We start from the raw sequence: 16,416 nt of genomic DNA, 5'->3' as shown, positions 1-16,416 counted from the left end.
TGCTGCGAAGATCAGTATATTCGACCTGTACGGCGCGAGGCGGCTGCTCGCTTGAAGGGCTGCTTATGGGCAGCTTGGTGACAAGGCCGTCAATGGTGCGTGCCTCATCATTGTAAGCAAATTAGTGGGCTAGGGAATCGGAAATGGACTACACCCTCTGCCTACTGTAACAAATGCATTCCAACTCATTATTCTCAGGCGCGGTGTTGGGCATGGGAGAGAGGAGAACGCTGTATATTCCGGCTCAGGCTCGTCGGCTAGGAGGGTGGTGGTTTGCTCCACTCCCATGATTGGCCTTTCTTCACTATAATATTCTAAATAAGTTGCCTGCCAGGAACAAGCGAAAACCGGAATAGAGAATCCCACTTACTTCCGACCAACAAACATACTAAAGGGAATGGAACTATTCCGCTGCACCTGCTGGTTCTTCTACCGCTCAGGTGTTGATGAGGCGTAACATGCCCACCCTACCGTTGGCCATTCTGCCCCCTGGCCCACATCCGAATGGCCCCTTCTTAGGCAACTCTCTTCTAGGGATGGGGATTCACCCAATGTCAAATGTTTTTTTTATAAAAAAAAAATTATAAAATTTTTTCCAACTAAAACATTAATAATACCCAACTACATATTTGAAAATAAAAGAATATAAATATAGGTAAATATAAATAAACGTAAATAAAACAATTGAGATAAAAGTGCAAATAAATATAAATAAAACGAGAGAACGTGGAGTCCCCTCTGGGGACGCGACTCTCACTAATACCCGTACTCAGTCAGTATATACATTATTGAGCTTACCATTTTAAAGAATTTTAGAAAAAAAAAATTTTACATTTTACATTTTTTTATATATGATATCTACATCTACATATACAATGTATATTCTTACATCTAACATGTAATATTGTACATGTTCCATTCATATTCTATATTCTATTCTATCTTCTCCTTTTAGGTTGCTCCGCACTGAACGCGGCAGAGTGTGCGAGCGAGAGGGAAAATGAGTTGTGTTGTCATGATTGGGAGGGGAGGGGAAGCAACTGAAAATTTCTTCATTCTGGCTATAATTATGATCCGATCTGATTCAGATTCGGCAATTTAGTAGTATGGGCATTCTCTACGATACGGTTTTTAGTCTAAATTTAACTATGCTGCCTGCCACAGATTTTCCGTCCTTTGTGTGGGCGGAAGGGGCGAGCAAATTTTGGAATACACTTGTAGCAGTGTGATATCACAAGAGTTTCCAGACTACCAAATTGTGTCCCTAGCTTTTATAGTCTCTAGACTAGGGCTCATCAAGACGGACAGACAGACAGACAGACGGACAGACAGACATGGCTCTATCGACTCGGCTATTGATGCTGATCAGGAATATACTTTATGGGTCGAAACGTTTCCTTCTCTGCGTTACACACATCCACTTTTACCACGAATCTAGTTGTCCCTTAACTCTTTTTAAGTACGGGTATAAAAAAAACAAAATAGCACAAGAAGAAAATACCAGAAGACCGCCAAGAAGTCGCCAAGAAATGAAATGCAATCCAATAAACCAAAAAAATAAACCAAAAACTCACGGAACAAGCTAGAACAGCAAAAGCAGTTTAATTTTCAGAGGTTTTCTCCCCTCAGATCAAACCAGAGCAGAGCGGGGGAAAAAAGTGTTCTGAATATATGTATTAAAGGTATTTAGGTAGATAATTGTACACTCTCTATGAGCTGTTTTAGACCTTCCCCTGCTTTTCTTTTGGTGTTTGTACGTATGCGTGAAATACAGTGAATGGATTTCTAGGCGTATCTATTAGAAGTTGCGGGATCGAAGTCAGAAGTGTGGCGTTCTGCTGCATTCAATTCGAAGAAAATACAAATAATTCTACAAAACATAAACCGACAAAAATCAATAGAGTTCGCATGTGTTTTACTTGCTTGGAAAACTATTTCATCTAGTTAGCATTTACTTTTCTGTTCGTATCGTTTGATTTGAGGCTGGGCAGTATTATTTCATTCTAGCACTGACTTTGGAGCTGTACGCTTGTTTATATTTTTTGTATTTTTAGTATTAGTGAAACAAAATTTATATCGTTTTACAAATTTTAAGTATCTAAAAGTATCTAATTGTTTCAACAAAATTTCCATTGCCACGTTCGGGACGAAGTCACGCAACTGGGGACAGCTCCTGACCACGGCAGCATCCAGACCTGCTGCGGTGCGCCCTATCCGGCACCTGCTTCACATCCACCCACTGGCCAGCCAAAGAGGAATATTCTTCCTCGCGTCGCAGAGACTCAGCCGGGTCAGCCCCCCCTCAAAGCGTACAGAATTGACGCCACTGGCTTGGCCAGTACCCAACAAAAGGCGTCGCCTCATCCTCAGGAATCGCCGAATCCGGCGGACTACACTGATGGACATGATGGTGATGATGAAATGATGGTGGACTCCAGCGATAACTGGAGCAGCTGGACGACTTCATGCGTGAGCTTCACTCTATGCAGCCTACAGCGATAACTGGAGCAGCTGCAGCTGGAGCAGTACCTTTATGGCAGCCCTTTATCGGCCGCTACTCGAACGCCAACGAGCTGTCAACGATGTTGTCCTGCTTGAGCTCCGATGCTAGCGCAACGCCGTCGATGGGGTCCTGCTTGAGCCTCAATCGCACCGCAACGCCGTCGATGAAGTCCTGCCTGAGTCCCCTAGCCTCTTCAGCCCAGTCGACGCACTCGAATGGTGACCGCCTGACCTCCGATGGCCACCCAACAGAAACGAAAATGCCCGAAAACGGAATTCCCGACAATGGATGGACTTCGCCGATGGTTGCAGCCATATCCTCGCTGCCCATTCCTCCACAGGTGTCATGTGGGCACGCCAAACAGGGAACCGGCCATCGACAAGTGCCCGTGGGCGTCGGTTCAAGCAAAAAGTGGACGACACGTTTGGCCGGGGGACGGGCAAAGTCTTCCAGAAAGGTCAGAGCGGCACTGAATGAATGGACGCCGATGGTGGAAAAGCTATGTGGCAGCCATATCCTCGCTGCCCATTCCCCACAGGTGCCATGCGGCACCCAGGAAGAGGAAACGCCACCGAAGGTCAGAGCGGCCACGCGAGTGGACGAATCAGAGTCGGGCATGTCTAAGAAAATCCTGGTGGCAACAGTGCAGGTATTCCTGTTCGTCGGGATGAGCATTGCCTGTGCATTCCGATGCGGATTTGCCCCCGTTACGTGGCCAAGATCTATAAATTGTATGTGTTGTGAAGGTTTTGCAGACCGAAAATACAAAATTTAGAATGTCTGGACAAAAATTGTATTAAGAATTTTTTTTGGGAACAGTCTTCTTATTTTATCGCAAAAATATTGAACCTTCCCCACTGTACATGCATTCCAGAGAGAGCCCAAATGCAAGTCAGAAGCTTTTACCTGAAAAGCTTCTCTCCGAAATTGCACGTGCGAGCGCCGTTCACATGTGAGCTTTTCTCTTCGCAAGCATAGTTATGGCTAGCCCTTCGAGAACTTCCTTAGCTCCTCATACCCAGCTTTTGGAGGGGTAAAATAGTTAAGCTAAGTGCATCTGCGCAGAACAATAGTGCATCCAAAGTTGGAAGACTTAATTAATGTGCGTACAGAACGTATAAAAAGAAAAACGTGGTGAAAATTTGCAAAACCATAAAAGGGAACATAAACCCAATAAAACCATTTGAAAAGTGTTGTGGCTGCAAAGAACAAAAACTACAAACCAAACCCTGGATAAGGTACGCAAAGAAAATGAAAAAGTGACCTTATTACATAATTTCACGTATGTACTGTACATAGGTTATGATCCACGTGTGGCAGAAAATTGCTGACCTGGCCTGACCACCCCTCAAGGAGGGGGGGTCCGCTTCATGACGATCATCAGTCCTTCTCTTCTGTGCCACCGGACCTTGCCCTGCAGGCATAGAAACGGATGGACTTGGCAATCGGAACCGATGCCGCTTATACTCCACGCGCAATTAAGCCGCTCAACAACAACGACAATATAAAACCATCTAAAATACTATATCACCGCCCTTGTGTAAAGAAATATTTGGTGCCTGCACATGTAGTGTGGAAAAAATTAGCTCAGCGGTCATTGCCCTTGCGGTGACCGTACACCTTATGCGCATTTAACTAGACCCACCTGACCGTATGTCACCCCTTCTCTCCTCTCTCAGGTTATTAAAATTGTTCGATGCCAACATCTAAAAGCCACTTAAGGGAAGAAAAATAAATCACAAAATCTAGAAAAGAAAATTTAATGAAAAGTTATGGATCGAAGAAAAAATAGAAAAAAAATTGTTTAATAATATTAGATATTCCTAGACGTTTACTTAGAAATAGAAGAAAAAAAATGAAATTGATGTCTAGTTAGGAATAGATTTTAAAGGTCATCATCGGTCTCATTGTGTCCATGGAAGGGTATTGGTAAAATACCTCCTTCATAACGCTTTCGTATTATTTTTGGCATTCCTACATTTCTTTAACAGTTTTTATTGCAAACGTGAAATTGGGCCCGACGACACCAGCACTGTTAAAAGTCTGTAAGTGAGCACACATATATACACATACACTCCGGGTATATATAAAATGAATTATTATTAACTACAATCACTACAATTATGCCATTAATTCCTTTAATTAATTCATTCTTACTTTATATTTTGATTATATTATTTTTATTCATATTTGACCATTCTCTTGAATTCCTATGTCTTAAATTAGTCCCAGATATATATCCCCATGCAGTAAAAATAGTTTTAAGGGTTAGGATAGAAATAATGGGGGTTACAAACAACATGAAGTCATACAAGTCAAAGTAAAATTATAACGATTAACATGAATTTCTAATCTGGTTTTGGGAGGGGTTCCTAAGGCACATAGCGCAGCAGCAGAAGGTTTTGGGTAGAACCATAATGGGCATATTCTTATGTTATTACTACATGGAGGGTGGGTGCAAGAGGGAAGAGCACAACCGACCTTGCTCTTCACAGTAGTAGTGATGGACCTCGATCCTCCGGGTTGGTTCAAGTCCCCATCCCAGTTCCCGTAAATCTATTTTTTTACGATTTTGTTAGGTGACGGAGTTCGTTTTCGCACAACACCACCCATTTTTCCCTGAGCCTAGCCGGCCAACCTTTAGTACAGAAGTGCTGACGAGACGAGCACTTTGTCCGTTACAGTGTGTATTGAATCGGCGGTGATGGCCGACAAAATATATATATAAATTGTAATATTATATATTTGTATGTATTAAGTTTATTCAAGCATTTATTTATGTACAGCAAGTGTGTCTATGAGCATATGTAATATGTACGTGTGTGTGTGTTCGAAACCATAACCGTTTATTTTTTATTTGAATAACCATTTGCTTAATATTTAAGAGGACTCGCATTTACCTTTACCCGTTCGTAGTGTGAAGAACACAACTTTTGTATCGGGTAAGCTGTGTAAGCTACGGATAGCGGATAGCGGGTATATGCGGGTAAGCTGTGTATCGGAAGCATTTCAGCGTGTGGTAAGCGGTTCAGCGTGGGCGTCGTTTGCGCGCATGCCGCGTGGCATTGCTTAAAACCAAAGCAAGAGTTAGTATTGACTTCAATCATCGAACAACGAAACGGCTAAGAACATCTCTGTTTACACCCCTGCTCCGGAATCGCCGCCGAGACAAAGGCGAGAGGGAGTCCCGCAGAGGAACACAACGAGCAGGGCGTACCCGATGATGAACTGATAAAGGGAACTCTGTGTCGGATTGCTGGAAGCTTGAATCCCACCCAAAACTGATGCTCTATTCCGCCCAGAACAGCGCTTATATGCATTTACGATGGCCCAAAATCCAACCGAGTCAAGCTGCTGCACCCGGAACCTGGTTCAGCATAAGCATCTGAAGCTCTCGGCTCAGCACCAAGCCAGACCCTGAAAAGGCAGCTGCACCTGCAATCACTGCCAAGGTGCAGCACACGGGGGCAACACTAGCCATTTGCTAAACTGTTGAGCCCACTGCCCTTCATTAATTATGTGCCACAAACGCCCTGCGCCTGCACTTATAGCTCTCCGTAGCTCTGTCACTTATCACATAATATTTGCATAGCTCTTGACCCTTAGAAGGGGGTACGTGGGTGTGGAGTAGTGCGAATGTACTTACTACAAACTACATTATTCTAGTTTTAAATGATTTAAATCCGCAATGCTAGCATTCGCTTTTCTTTCTTCCCGCGTACATATTGGTCAGCAGTCAGTGCTGTGAACCTTTAGAGAAAAGGAAGTTGTTCTGGTCCAACATGAAAAAAGCTTTTAAATTTGGAGCTTTAAGTCAAACTTTAAAACTAGCCAGAACTAGCTATAAAATAGCTGTGTTTGATCGATGAGCGTTTTCCTCAATATGTTGTTCAATAGGTGGGTGTCCCAACTCAATGGCCCCTTCTTAGGGCAATTCTTCTAGGGCATGGGATTAGCCGATGTCAGAATACAAATTACTATTATAAAATTAAAATTATAAAATTTATTTACGAACTAAAACATTAATAATACCCAACTACATATTTGAAATAAAAGAATATAAATATAGGTAAATAAAATAAACGTAAATAAAACAATTGAGATAAAAGTGCAAATAAATATAAATAAAACAAGAAGGGACGTGTGAGTCGCTTCTGGGGCGCGACTCACCCTATACCCGTACTCAGTCAGTATATACATTATTGAGCTTATGATTTTAAAGAATTTTAGAAAAAAAAAAATTTTACATTTTTACATTTTTTGTGTTACATATGATATCTACATTCTACATATACAATGTATATTCTACATCTAACATTCTATTCTATTTTCTCCTCATTAGGGTTGCTCGCGCACTGAACGCGGCAGAGTGTGCGAGCGAAAGGAAAAATGAGTTGTGTTGTCATGATCGGGGGGGGAGGGGAAGCAACTGAAAATTTCTTCATTCTGGCTATAATTATGATTTGATCTGATTCAGATTCACAATCTAGTAGATATGGGCATTCTCTACAATACTGCGTTTCTAGTTTTATCGTATCTTTAAAACTGTGCCTGCCACAATTTTTCGTTCCTTTGTGTGGGCGGAAGGGGCGGGGCGAAATTTTGAATACACTTATTAGCGTGATATCACAAAGTTTCCAGACTACAAATTTGGTTGCCCTAGCTTTTATAGTCTTTGGAGTCTAGGCGCTCATCAAGACGGACAGACAGACAGACAGACGGACAGCAGCATGGCTCTATCGACTCGGCTATCGATGCTGATCAGGAATATACATACTTTATGGGGTCGGGAAACGTTTCCCTCTCTGCGTACACACATCCACTTTTACCACGAATCTAATATATCCCTTAACTCTTTTTTAAGTACGGGTATAAAAAAAGCAAAATAGCACAAGAAGAAAATACCAGAAGACCGCCAAGAAGTCGCCAAGAAATGAAATGCAATCCAATAAACCAAAAAAATAAAATAAAAGCCTCCACTGGAACAACAAAAGCAGTTTAATTTTCAGAGGTTTTCCTCGCTCATCAAGTCAGAGCAGAGCAGAGCGGGAGTGTTCTGATATAAGTGTACACTCTCTATGAGCTGTTTCAAGACTTTTCTGTGCTGCTTTCTTAGGCATACGTGAAATATAGTGAATGGATTACCTTCAGCGTATACTATTAGAAGTTGCTGAGCCTCGAATCCAGAAGTGTGGCGTCTGCTGCATTTCAATTTGAAAGAAAATACAAAAAATTTCCGACAAAAATCAATAGAGTTCGCATGTGTTTTACTTGCTTGGAAAAGTATTCATCTAGTTAGCATTTACTTTTCTGTTTCGTATCGTTTGATTTGAGGCAATATTTCATTCTAGCACCGACTTTGGAGCTGTACGCTTGTTTTTATATTTTTGTATTTTTAGTATTAGCGTAAAACAAAATTTCTATCGTTTTACAAATTTTAAGTATCTAAAAGTATCTAATTGTTTCAACAAAATTTCCATCCACGTTCGGACGAAGTCACGCAACTGGGGACAGCTCCGACCATGGAAGCAGCCAGATCTGCTGGCGGCTGCGCCCGATCCGGCACCTGCTTCACATCCACCCGCTGGCCAGCCAAAGAGGAATATTCTTCCTCGGGTCCTAGGACTCAGCCGTGGTCAGGCCCCCCCTAAAAAGTGCAGAGACTTGACGCCACTGGCTGCGAGTACCCATAAAGAAGGCGTTGCCTCATTCTCAGGAATCGCCGAATCCGGCGGACTACACTGATGGACATGATGGTGATGATGAAATGATGGTGGACTCCAGCGATAACTGGAGCAGCTGGACGACTTCATGCGATAGCTTCACCTCTATGCAGCCCTACAGCGATAACTGGAGCAGCTGCAGCTGAGCAGTACCTCTATGCAGCCCTCTATCGGCCGCTATCGAACGCCAACGAGCTGTCAACGATGTTGTCTGCTTTGAGCTCCTATGCTACCGCAACGCCGTCGATGGGGTCCTGTTGAACCTAATCCACGGCAACGCCGTCGATGAAGTCCTGCCTGAGTCCCCCTGAGCCTTCGGCCCAGCTCAGCCACTCGATGGTGACATGCCTGACCTCCGATGGCCACCCAACAGAAACGAAAATGCCCGAAAACGGAATTCCCGACAATGGATGGACTTCGCCGATGGTTGCAGCCATATCCTCGCTGCCCATTCCCCCACAGGTGTCATGCGCACGCAGACAGAGGAAACCGCCATCGACAAGTGCCCGTGGGCGCCGGTTCAAGGACAAGAAGTGGACGACACGTTTGGCCGGGGGACGGGCAAAGTCTTCCAGAAAGGTCAGGAGCGGCTGAATGAATGGACGCCGATGGTGGAAAAGCTACTGTTGGCAGCCATATCCTCGCTGCCCATTCCCTAACAGGTGCCATGCGGCACCCAGGAAGAGGAAACGCCACCGAAGGTCAGAGCGGCACCGCGAGTGGACGAATCAGAGTTGGGCATGCTCAAGAAAATCCTGGTGGCACAGTGCAGGTATTCCTGTTCGTCGGCATGAGCATTGCCCTGTGCATTCCGGGATGCGGGATTGCCCTCGTTACGTGGCCAGATCTATAAATTTTATGTGTTGTGAAGGTTGCAGACCAAAAATACAAAATTTAGAATGTCTGGACAAAAATTGTATTAAGAATTTTTTTTGGGAACAGTCTTCTTATTTTATCGCAAAAATATTGAACCTTCCCCACTGTACATGCATTCCACAAGAGCCCGAATGCAAGATCAGAAGCTTTTATCTTGAAAACTCTCTCTTTCGAAATTGCACGTGCGAGCACCGTTCACATGTGAGCTTTTCTCTCCGTAAGCATAGCTTACGGCTAGCCCTTCGAGAACCTTCTTAGCTCTCTCATACCCAGCTTTTGGAGGGGTAAAATAGTTAGGCTAAGTGCAGATGCACAGAACAAAGCTGCATTCAAAAGTAATGTCACAAAGAGTGTACATGGAAAACTGCAAAACCATAAAAGGGAACAAGAACCCAATAAAAACCATTTGAAAAGTGTTGTGGCTGCAAAGAACAAAAACTACAAACCAAACCCTGGAAAGGTATGCAAATGAAAAAGTGACCTTATTACATAATTTCACGTTCCTGGACAAGGAACTACCGAAGAAAACCGCCGAGAAAACCATCGTCATATGGGATAATCGACCCACCAAGCAGACACCAACTACAAAGCACCCAGAACAGCAGAAAGGCCATGATCACAGCAGCAGAGAAAATATAACGTTACCGACGCCACGCTAAAGTGACGAGATTAACACCGACGAATCCAAAGACTCGGCAAAAGCACAAGGACAGGATAACCCGGTAAAAGGCGATCCTCAGCACCCGCCAAGCGACGCCACTAATCTCTCCATCACCCACCCGGCAGAAAGGAGGGTGTAACGAACCATGGTTCTAGCCATGGCTCGTCACAAACGGCGAAGGGTCAGCGCATCCACGCTGGCGGGAGACAATAACCAAACTGATATACACCGAGCTAGCGAACCATGGCTCTAGCCACGGTTCTCCACAAATAGCGGTGTGTCAGCACCTCGGAAATAAAATGGTCTTAAGCACACAATTAATTAAGAACTCTCGATCAACAACACCCCACCTCTGAGACAATTGTGAAATCAGCAGCCTACAATAAGCCAAGCCGACACAATTTCGCAATGAGAGATATCACTGGCGTTATTTCACAATAGGTCAAGCTAGCATAAAATTATCGACCTACCGACCCAAATTCAGATATCACCTTACCCAACTGCAGCCCGCACCTTCCGGGATGCAGCCTCAGCAAAACCACCCCTGACCCACTAACAATCTCAGAAGCACAAAGCTTCGACCCACTTACCGCGCTTCACAATTATTGTTATCCAATAACCTTAAGTCAGCAAGAATTAATTATTTCCGGGTCTCAGGTGCTATCGCCAGCTGCATAAAAGGGCCAAGATCGGCTGAAAGAGTAGGCAGTCCATCAGCCCGAATACAAGACACTGTGCTACGCAGTCCCTCAGTCACACACCCAAGACACTGTACTACGCAGTCCATCAGCCCAAACACAAGACACTGCACAAGGCAGTCCCCTCAGTCACACACCCAAGGCACTGTACTACGCAGTCCCTCAGTCACACACCCAAGACACTGCACTAGGCAGTCCCTCAGCCAAAACACAAGACACTGCACCCCCAGTCCAACGGCTCCAAGGCAAAGTAACAAGATCCGCAAGTAATCCCATCGTACACAAACCCACAAAGAATTAAGTAATAAAAATAATAAACACCAGCAAAACCAAAAACCACGATCTTCTTGAAGCATTTTTGTCAGCAACAAAACGCTCCTCCTGTGTCCTACCTCTCTTTCGGTCAGACAAGGCCGTCCGAACCTGAAAGTCACCTGCGATCTACAAATTGTCTTGTAGAGGACCCCTGACAGGCTGATGCTCACCTCAGCCTGAAATCCCCCCCCAACATATTTATTATTTTTTTCTTCACAAAATTATTCATTTTATTTATTTTTGACCCCAATTTTTTAACACAATATCTTTATTATTTAATATTCAAAATATTGTTTCGCTCTCACACGGCCCTCTTCCTTCTTGTTGATTCGTTTTTTTAACGGAATTAATGGTGTTCCATGTGCTACATGGATTACATTGTAAATTTTATTTATATTGATTGTAAATTATAACTAATGAACACAAAATTAAATTTGGAGATAAGTCAGCCCCGGTGACTGTGTCGGTTTGGGTTTCACCATCGCAGTTCTCCTGCTCAGCCTCGGGAGCGAGGCTTACACGATTAGGGGTCCTTCAGTTTGTCCGTTACTGGTTCCGCCAGTTTGTCCGTTACTGGTTCCTTCAATTGGTCCGTCAATGGTGCGTGGGGCTGAACGAGTGCGCACCTTTCCCGTCCCTAGCTTTTTCCCGAGCGGAGTGGCATGCCCGGGATGAGGGGCTCATCGACGCTGCTGCGAAGATCAGTATATTCGACCTGTACGGCGCGAGGCGGCTGCTCGCTTGAAGGGCTGCTTATGGGCAGCTTGGTGACAAGGCCGTCAATGGTGCGTGCCTCATCATTGTAAGCAAATTAGTGGGCTAGGGAATCGGAAATGGACTACACCCTCTGCCTACTGTAACAAATGCATTCCAACTCATTATTCTCAGGCGCGGTGTTGGGCATGGGAGAGAGAGGAGAACGCTGTATATTCCGGCTCAGGCTCGTCGGCTAGGAGGGTGGTGGTCTTGCTCCACTCCCATGATTGGCCTTTCTTCACTATAATATTCTAAATAAGTTGCCTGCTAGGAACAAGCGAAAACCGGAATAGAGAATCCCACTTACTTCCGACCAACAAACATACTAAAGGGAATGGAACTATTCCGCTGCACCTGCTGGTTCTCCTACTACGACCTCAGGTGTTGATGAGGCGTAACATGCCCACCCTACCGTTGGCCATTCTGCCCCCTGGCCCACATCCGAATGGCCCCTTCTTAGGGCAATTCTTCTAGGGCATGGGATTAGCCGATGTCAAATACAAATTACTATTATAAAATTAAAATTATAAAATTTATTTACGAACTAAAACATTAATAATACCCAACTACATATTTGAAAATAAAAGAATATAAATATAGGTAAATATAAATAAACGTAAATAAAACAATTGAGATAAAAGTGCAAATAAATATAAATAAAACGAGAAGGAACGTGTGAGTCGCTTCTGGGGACGCGACTCACTTATACCCGTACTCAGTCAGTATATACATTATTGAGCTTATGATTTTAAAGAATTTTAGAAAAAAAAAAAATTTTACATTTTACATTTTTTTGCTACATATGATATCTACATCTACATATACAATGTATATTCTACATCTAACATGTAGATTGTACATGTTCCATTCATATTCTATATTCTATTCTATTCTCCTCCGGCTCGCGCACTGAACGCGGCAGAGTGTGCGAGCGAGAAGGAAAATGAGTTGTGTTGTCATGATCGGGAGGGGGGAGGGGAAGCAACTGAAAATTTCTTCATTCTGGCTATAATTATGATCCGATCTGATTCAGATTCGGCAATCTAGTAGATATGGGCATTCTCTACGATACTGCGTTTTTAGTTTTATCGTATCTTTAAAACTGTGCCTGCCACAGATTTTCGTCCTTTGTGTGGGCGGAAGGGGGCGGGGCGAAATTTTGAAATACACTTGTAGCAGTGTGATATCACAAGAGTTTCCAGACTACCAAATTTGGTTGCCCTAGCTTTTATAGTCTCTGAGATCCAGGCGCTCATCAAGACGGACAGACAGACAGACAGACGGACAGACAGACATGGCTCTATCGACTCGGCTATTGATGCTGATCAGGAATATATATACTTTATGGGGTCGGAAACGTTTCCTTCTCTGCGTTACACACATCCACTTTTACCACGAATCTAATATACCCCTTAACTCTTTTTTAAGTACGGGTATAAAAAAAGCAAAATAGCACAAGAAGAAAATACCAGAAGACCGCCAAGAAGTCGCCAAAGAAATGAAATGCAATCCAATAAACCAAAAAAATAAAATAAAAGCCTCCACTGGAACAAGCAAAAAGCAGTTTAATTTTCAGAGGTTTTCCTCGCTCATCAGATCAGAGCAGAGCAGAGCGGGGAGTGTTCTGAATATATGTATTAAAGGTATTATAGGTAGATAATTGTACACTCTCTATGAGCTGTTTTAGAGCTTTTCTGTGCTGCTTTCTGAGGCATATGCGTGAAATACAGTGAATGGATTACCTTCAGGCGTATCTATTAGAAGTTGCTGAGACTTCGAAGTCAGAAGTGTGGCGTTCTGCTGCATTCAATTTGAAAGAAAATACAAAAAATTCTACCAAAACATAAACCGACAAAAATCAATAGAGTTCGCATGTGTTTTACTTGCTTGGAAAAGTATTTCATCTAGTTAGCATTTACTTTTCTGTTCGTATCGTTTGATTTGAGGCTGGGCAATATTTCATTCTAGCACTGACTTTGGAGCTGTACGCTTGTTTTTATATTTTTGTATTTTTAGTATTAGCGTAAAACAAAATTTCTATCGTTTTACAAATTTTAAGTATCTAAAAGTATCTAATTGTTTCAACAAAATTTCCATCCACGTTCGGACGAAGTCACGCAACTGGGGACAGCTCCGACCATGGCAGCAGCCAGATCTGCTGCGGCTGCGCCCTATCCGGCACCTGCTTCACATCCACCCGCTGGCCAGCCAAAGAGGAATATTCTTCCTCGCGTCGCAGGACTCAGCCGTGGTCAGGCCCCCCCTCAAAAAGTGCAGAAATTGACGCCACTGGCTTGGCCAGTACCCAACAAGAAGGCGTCGCCTCATCCTTAGGAATCGCCGAATCGGTACACTGATGGACATGATGGTGATGATGAGTGGGGCCCAGCGATACGAGCGAGAGGGGGCGCGCCCACCAGACGCCGAATCCGGCGGACTACACTGATGGACATGATGGTGATGATGAAATGATGGTGGACTCCAGCGATAACTGGAGCAGCTGGACGACTTCATGCGATAGCTTCACCTCTATGCAGCCCTACAGCGATAACTGGAGCAGCTGCAGCTGGAGCAGTACCTCTATGCAGCCCTCTATCGGCCGCTACTCGAACGCCAACGAGCTGTCAACGATGTTGTCCTGCTTGAGCTCCGATGCTACCGCAACGCCGTCGATGGGGTCCTGCTTGAGCCTCAATCGCACCGCAACGCCGTCGATGAAGTCCTGCCTGAGTCCCCCTAGCCTCTCGGCCCAGTCGACGCACTCGATGGTGACATGCCTGACCTCCGATGGCCACCCAACAGAAACGAAAATGCCCGAAAACGGAATTCCCGACAATGGATGGACTTCGCCGATGGTTGCAGCCATATCCTCGCTGCCCATTCCCCCACAGGTGTCATGCGGCACGCAGACAGAGGAACCGCCATCGACAAGTGCCCGTGGGCGTCGGTTCAAGGCCAAGAAGTGGACGACACGTTTGGCCGGGGGACGGGCAAAGTCTTCCAGAAAGGTCAGAGCGGCACTGAATGAATGGACGCCGATGGTGGAAAAGCTACTGTTGGCAGCCATATCCTCGCTGCCCATTCCCCCACAGGTGCCATGCGGCACCCAGGAAGAGGAAACGCCACCGAAGGTCAGAGCGGCACCGCGAGTGGACGAATCAGAGTCGGGCATGCTCAAGAAAATCCTGGTGGCAACAGTGCAGGTATTCCTGTTCGTCGGGATGAGCATTGCCCTGTGCATTCCGGATGCGGATTGCCCCTCGTTACGTGGCCAAGATCTATAAATTTTATGTGTTGTGAAGGTTGCAGACCAAAAATACAAAATTTAGAATGTCTGGACAAAAATTGTATTAAGAATTTTTTTTGGGAACAGTCTTCTTATTTTATCGCAAAAATATTGAACCTTCCCCACTGTACATGCATTCCATAGAGAGCCCAAATGCAAGATCAGAAGCTTTTATCTTGAAAAGCTCTCTCTTTCGAAATTGCACGTGCGAGCGCCGTTCACATGTGAGCTTTTCTCTCCGCAAGCATAGCTTACGGCTAGCCCTTCGAGAACCTTCTTAGCTCTCTCATACCCAGCTTTTGGAGGGGTAAAATAGTTAGGCTAAGTGCATGCTGCACAGAACAAAAGTGCATTCAAAGTTGGAAGACTTAATTAATGTGCGTACAGAACATATAAAAAGAAAAACGTGGTGAAAATTCTGCAAAACCATAAAAGGGAACATAAACCCAATAAAAACCATTTGAAAAGTGTTGTGGCTGCAAAGAACAAAAACTACAAACCAAACCCTGGATAAGGTACGCAAAGAAAATGAAAAAGTGACCTTATTACATAATTTCACGTATGTACTGTACATAGGTTATGATCCACGTGTGGCAGAAAATTGCTGACCTGGCCTGACCACCCCTCAAGGGGGGGGTCCGCTTCATGACGATCATCAGTCCTTCTTCTTGGTGCCACCGGACCTTGCCTGCAGGCATAGAAACGGATGGACTTGGCGATCGGAACCGAGCCGTTTATACTCACGCGCAATTAAGCCGCTCAACAACAACGACAATATAAAACCATCTAAAATATTATATCACCGCGCCTTGTGTAAAGAAAATGTTGGTGCTTGCACATGTAGGGGTGTGGAAAAATTAGCTCAGCGGTCATTGCCCTTGCGGCTGACCATACACCTATGCGCATTTAACTAGACCCACCTGACCGTATGTCACCTATTCTCCTTCTCTCAGGTTATTAAAATTGTTCGATGCCGACATTCTAAAAGCCACTTAAGGGAAGAAAAATAAATCACAAAATCTAGAAAAGAAAATTTAATGAAAAGTTATGGATCGAAGAAAAAAATAGAAAAGAAAATTGTTTAATAATATTAGATATTCCTAGACGTTAACTTAGAAATAGAAGAAAAAAAAATGAAATTTATGCCTAGTTAGGAATAGATTTTAAAAGGTGCATCATCGGTCTCATTGTGTCCATGGAAGGGTATTGGTAAAATACCTCTTCATAACGCTTCTTGTTATTTTGCATATTCCTACATTTCTTTAACAGTTTTTATTGCAAACGTGAAATTGGGCCCAACGACACCAGCAGCTGTTTAAAAGTCTGTAAGTAGACACACATATATACACATACACTCCGGGTCAGGAGAATAGCGTCTACACAGTGAGACATGCATGCTTAACCATATATAAAATGAATTATTATTAACTACAATCACTACAATTATGCCATTTAATTCCTTTAATTAATTCATTCTTACTTTATATTTTGATTATATTATTTTTATTCATATTTGATCATTCTCTTGAATTCCTATGTCTTAAATTAGTCCCACATATATATACCCATGCAGTAAAAATAGTTTTAAGGGTTAGGGT

The 16,416-nt window shown here is 43.8% G+C and overlaps 1 protein-coding gene across 4 annotated transcripts in view; it reads left to right on the top strand.

Moving 5' to 3' along the window:
- The window catches only part of LOC111071616, a 33,273-nt gene extending 18,396 nt beyond the window's left edge, over positions 1 to 14,877 (top strand). For all 4 annotated transcript variants that reach the window (XM_041596205.1, XM_041596204.1, XM_041596206.1 and 1 more), the window contains one exon: positions 13,990 to 14,877. In XM_041596205.1, coding sequence (XP_041452139.1) covers positions 13,990 to 14,816 — 827 coding nt within the window. In that variant the 3' untranslated portion in view covers positions 14,817 to 14,877. The remainder of the gene's footprint in view (positions 1 to 13,989) is intronic.
- The last annotated feature ends 1,539 nt before the right edge of the window (positions 14,878 to 16,416 follow it).

Source organism: Drosophila obscura, unplaced genomic scaffold (genome assembly GCF_018151105.1).
Source record: "Drosophila obscura isolate BZ-5 IFL unplaced genomic scaffold, ASM1815110v1 contig_97, whole genome shotgun sequence".
Lineage (NCBI taxonomy): Eukaryota > Metazoa > Arthropoda > Insecta > Diptera > Drosophilidae > Drosophila > Drosophila obscura.
Note: the sequence above shows the minus strand (reverse complement) of the source record. Positions and strands in the feature narration are given on the sequence as shown.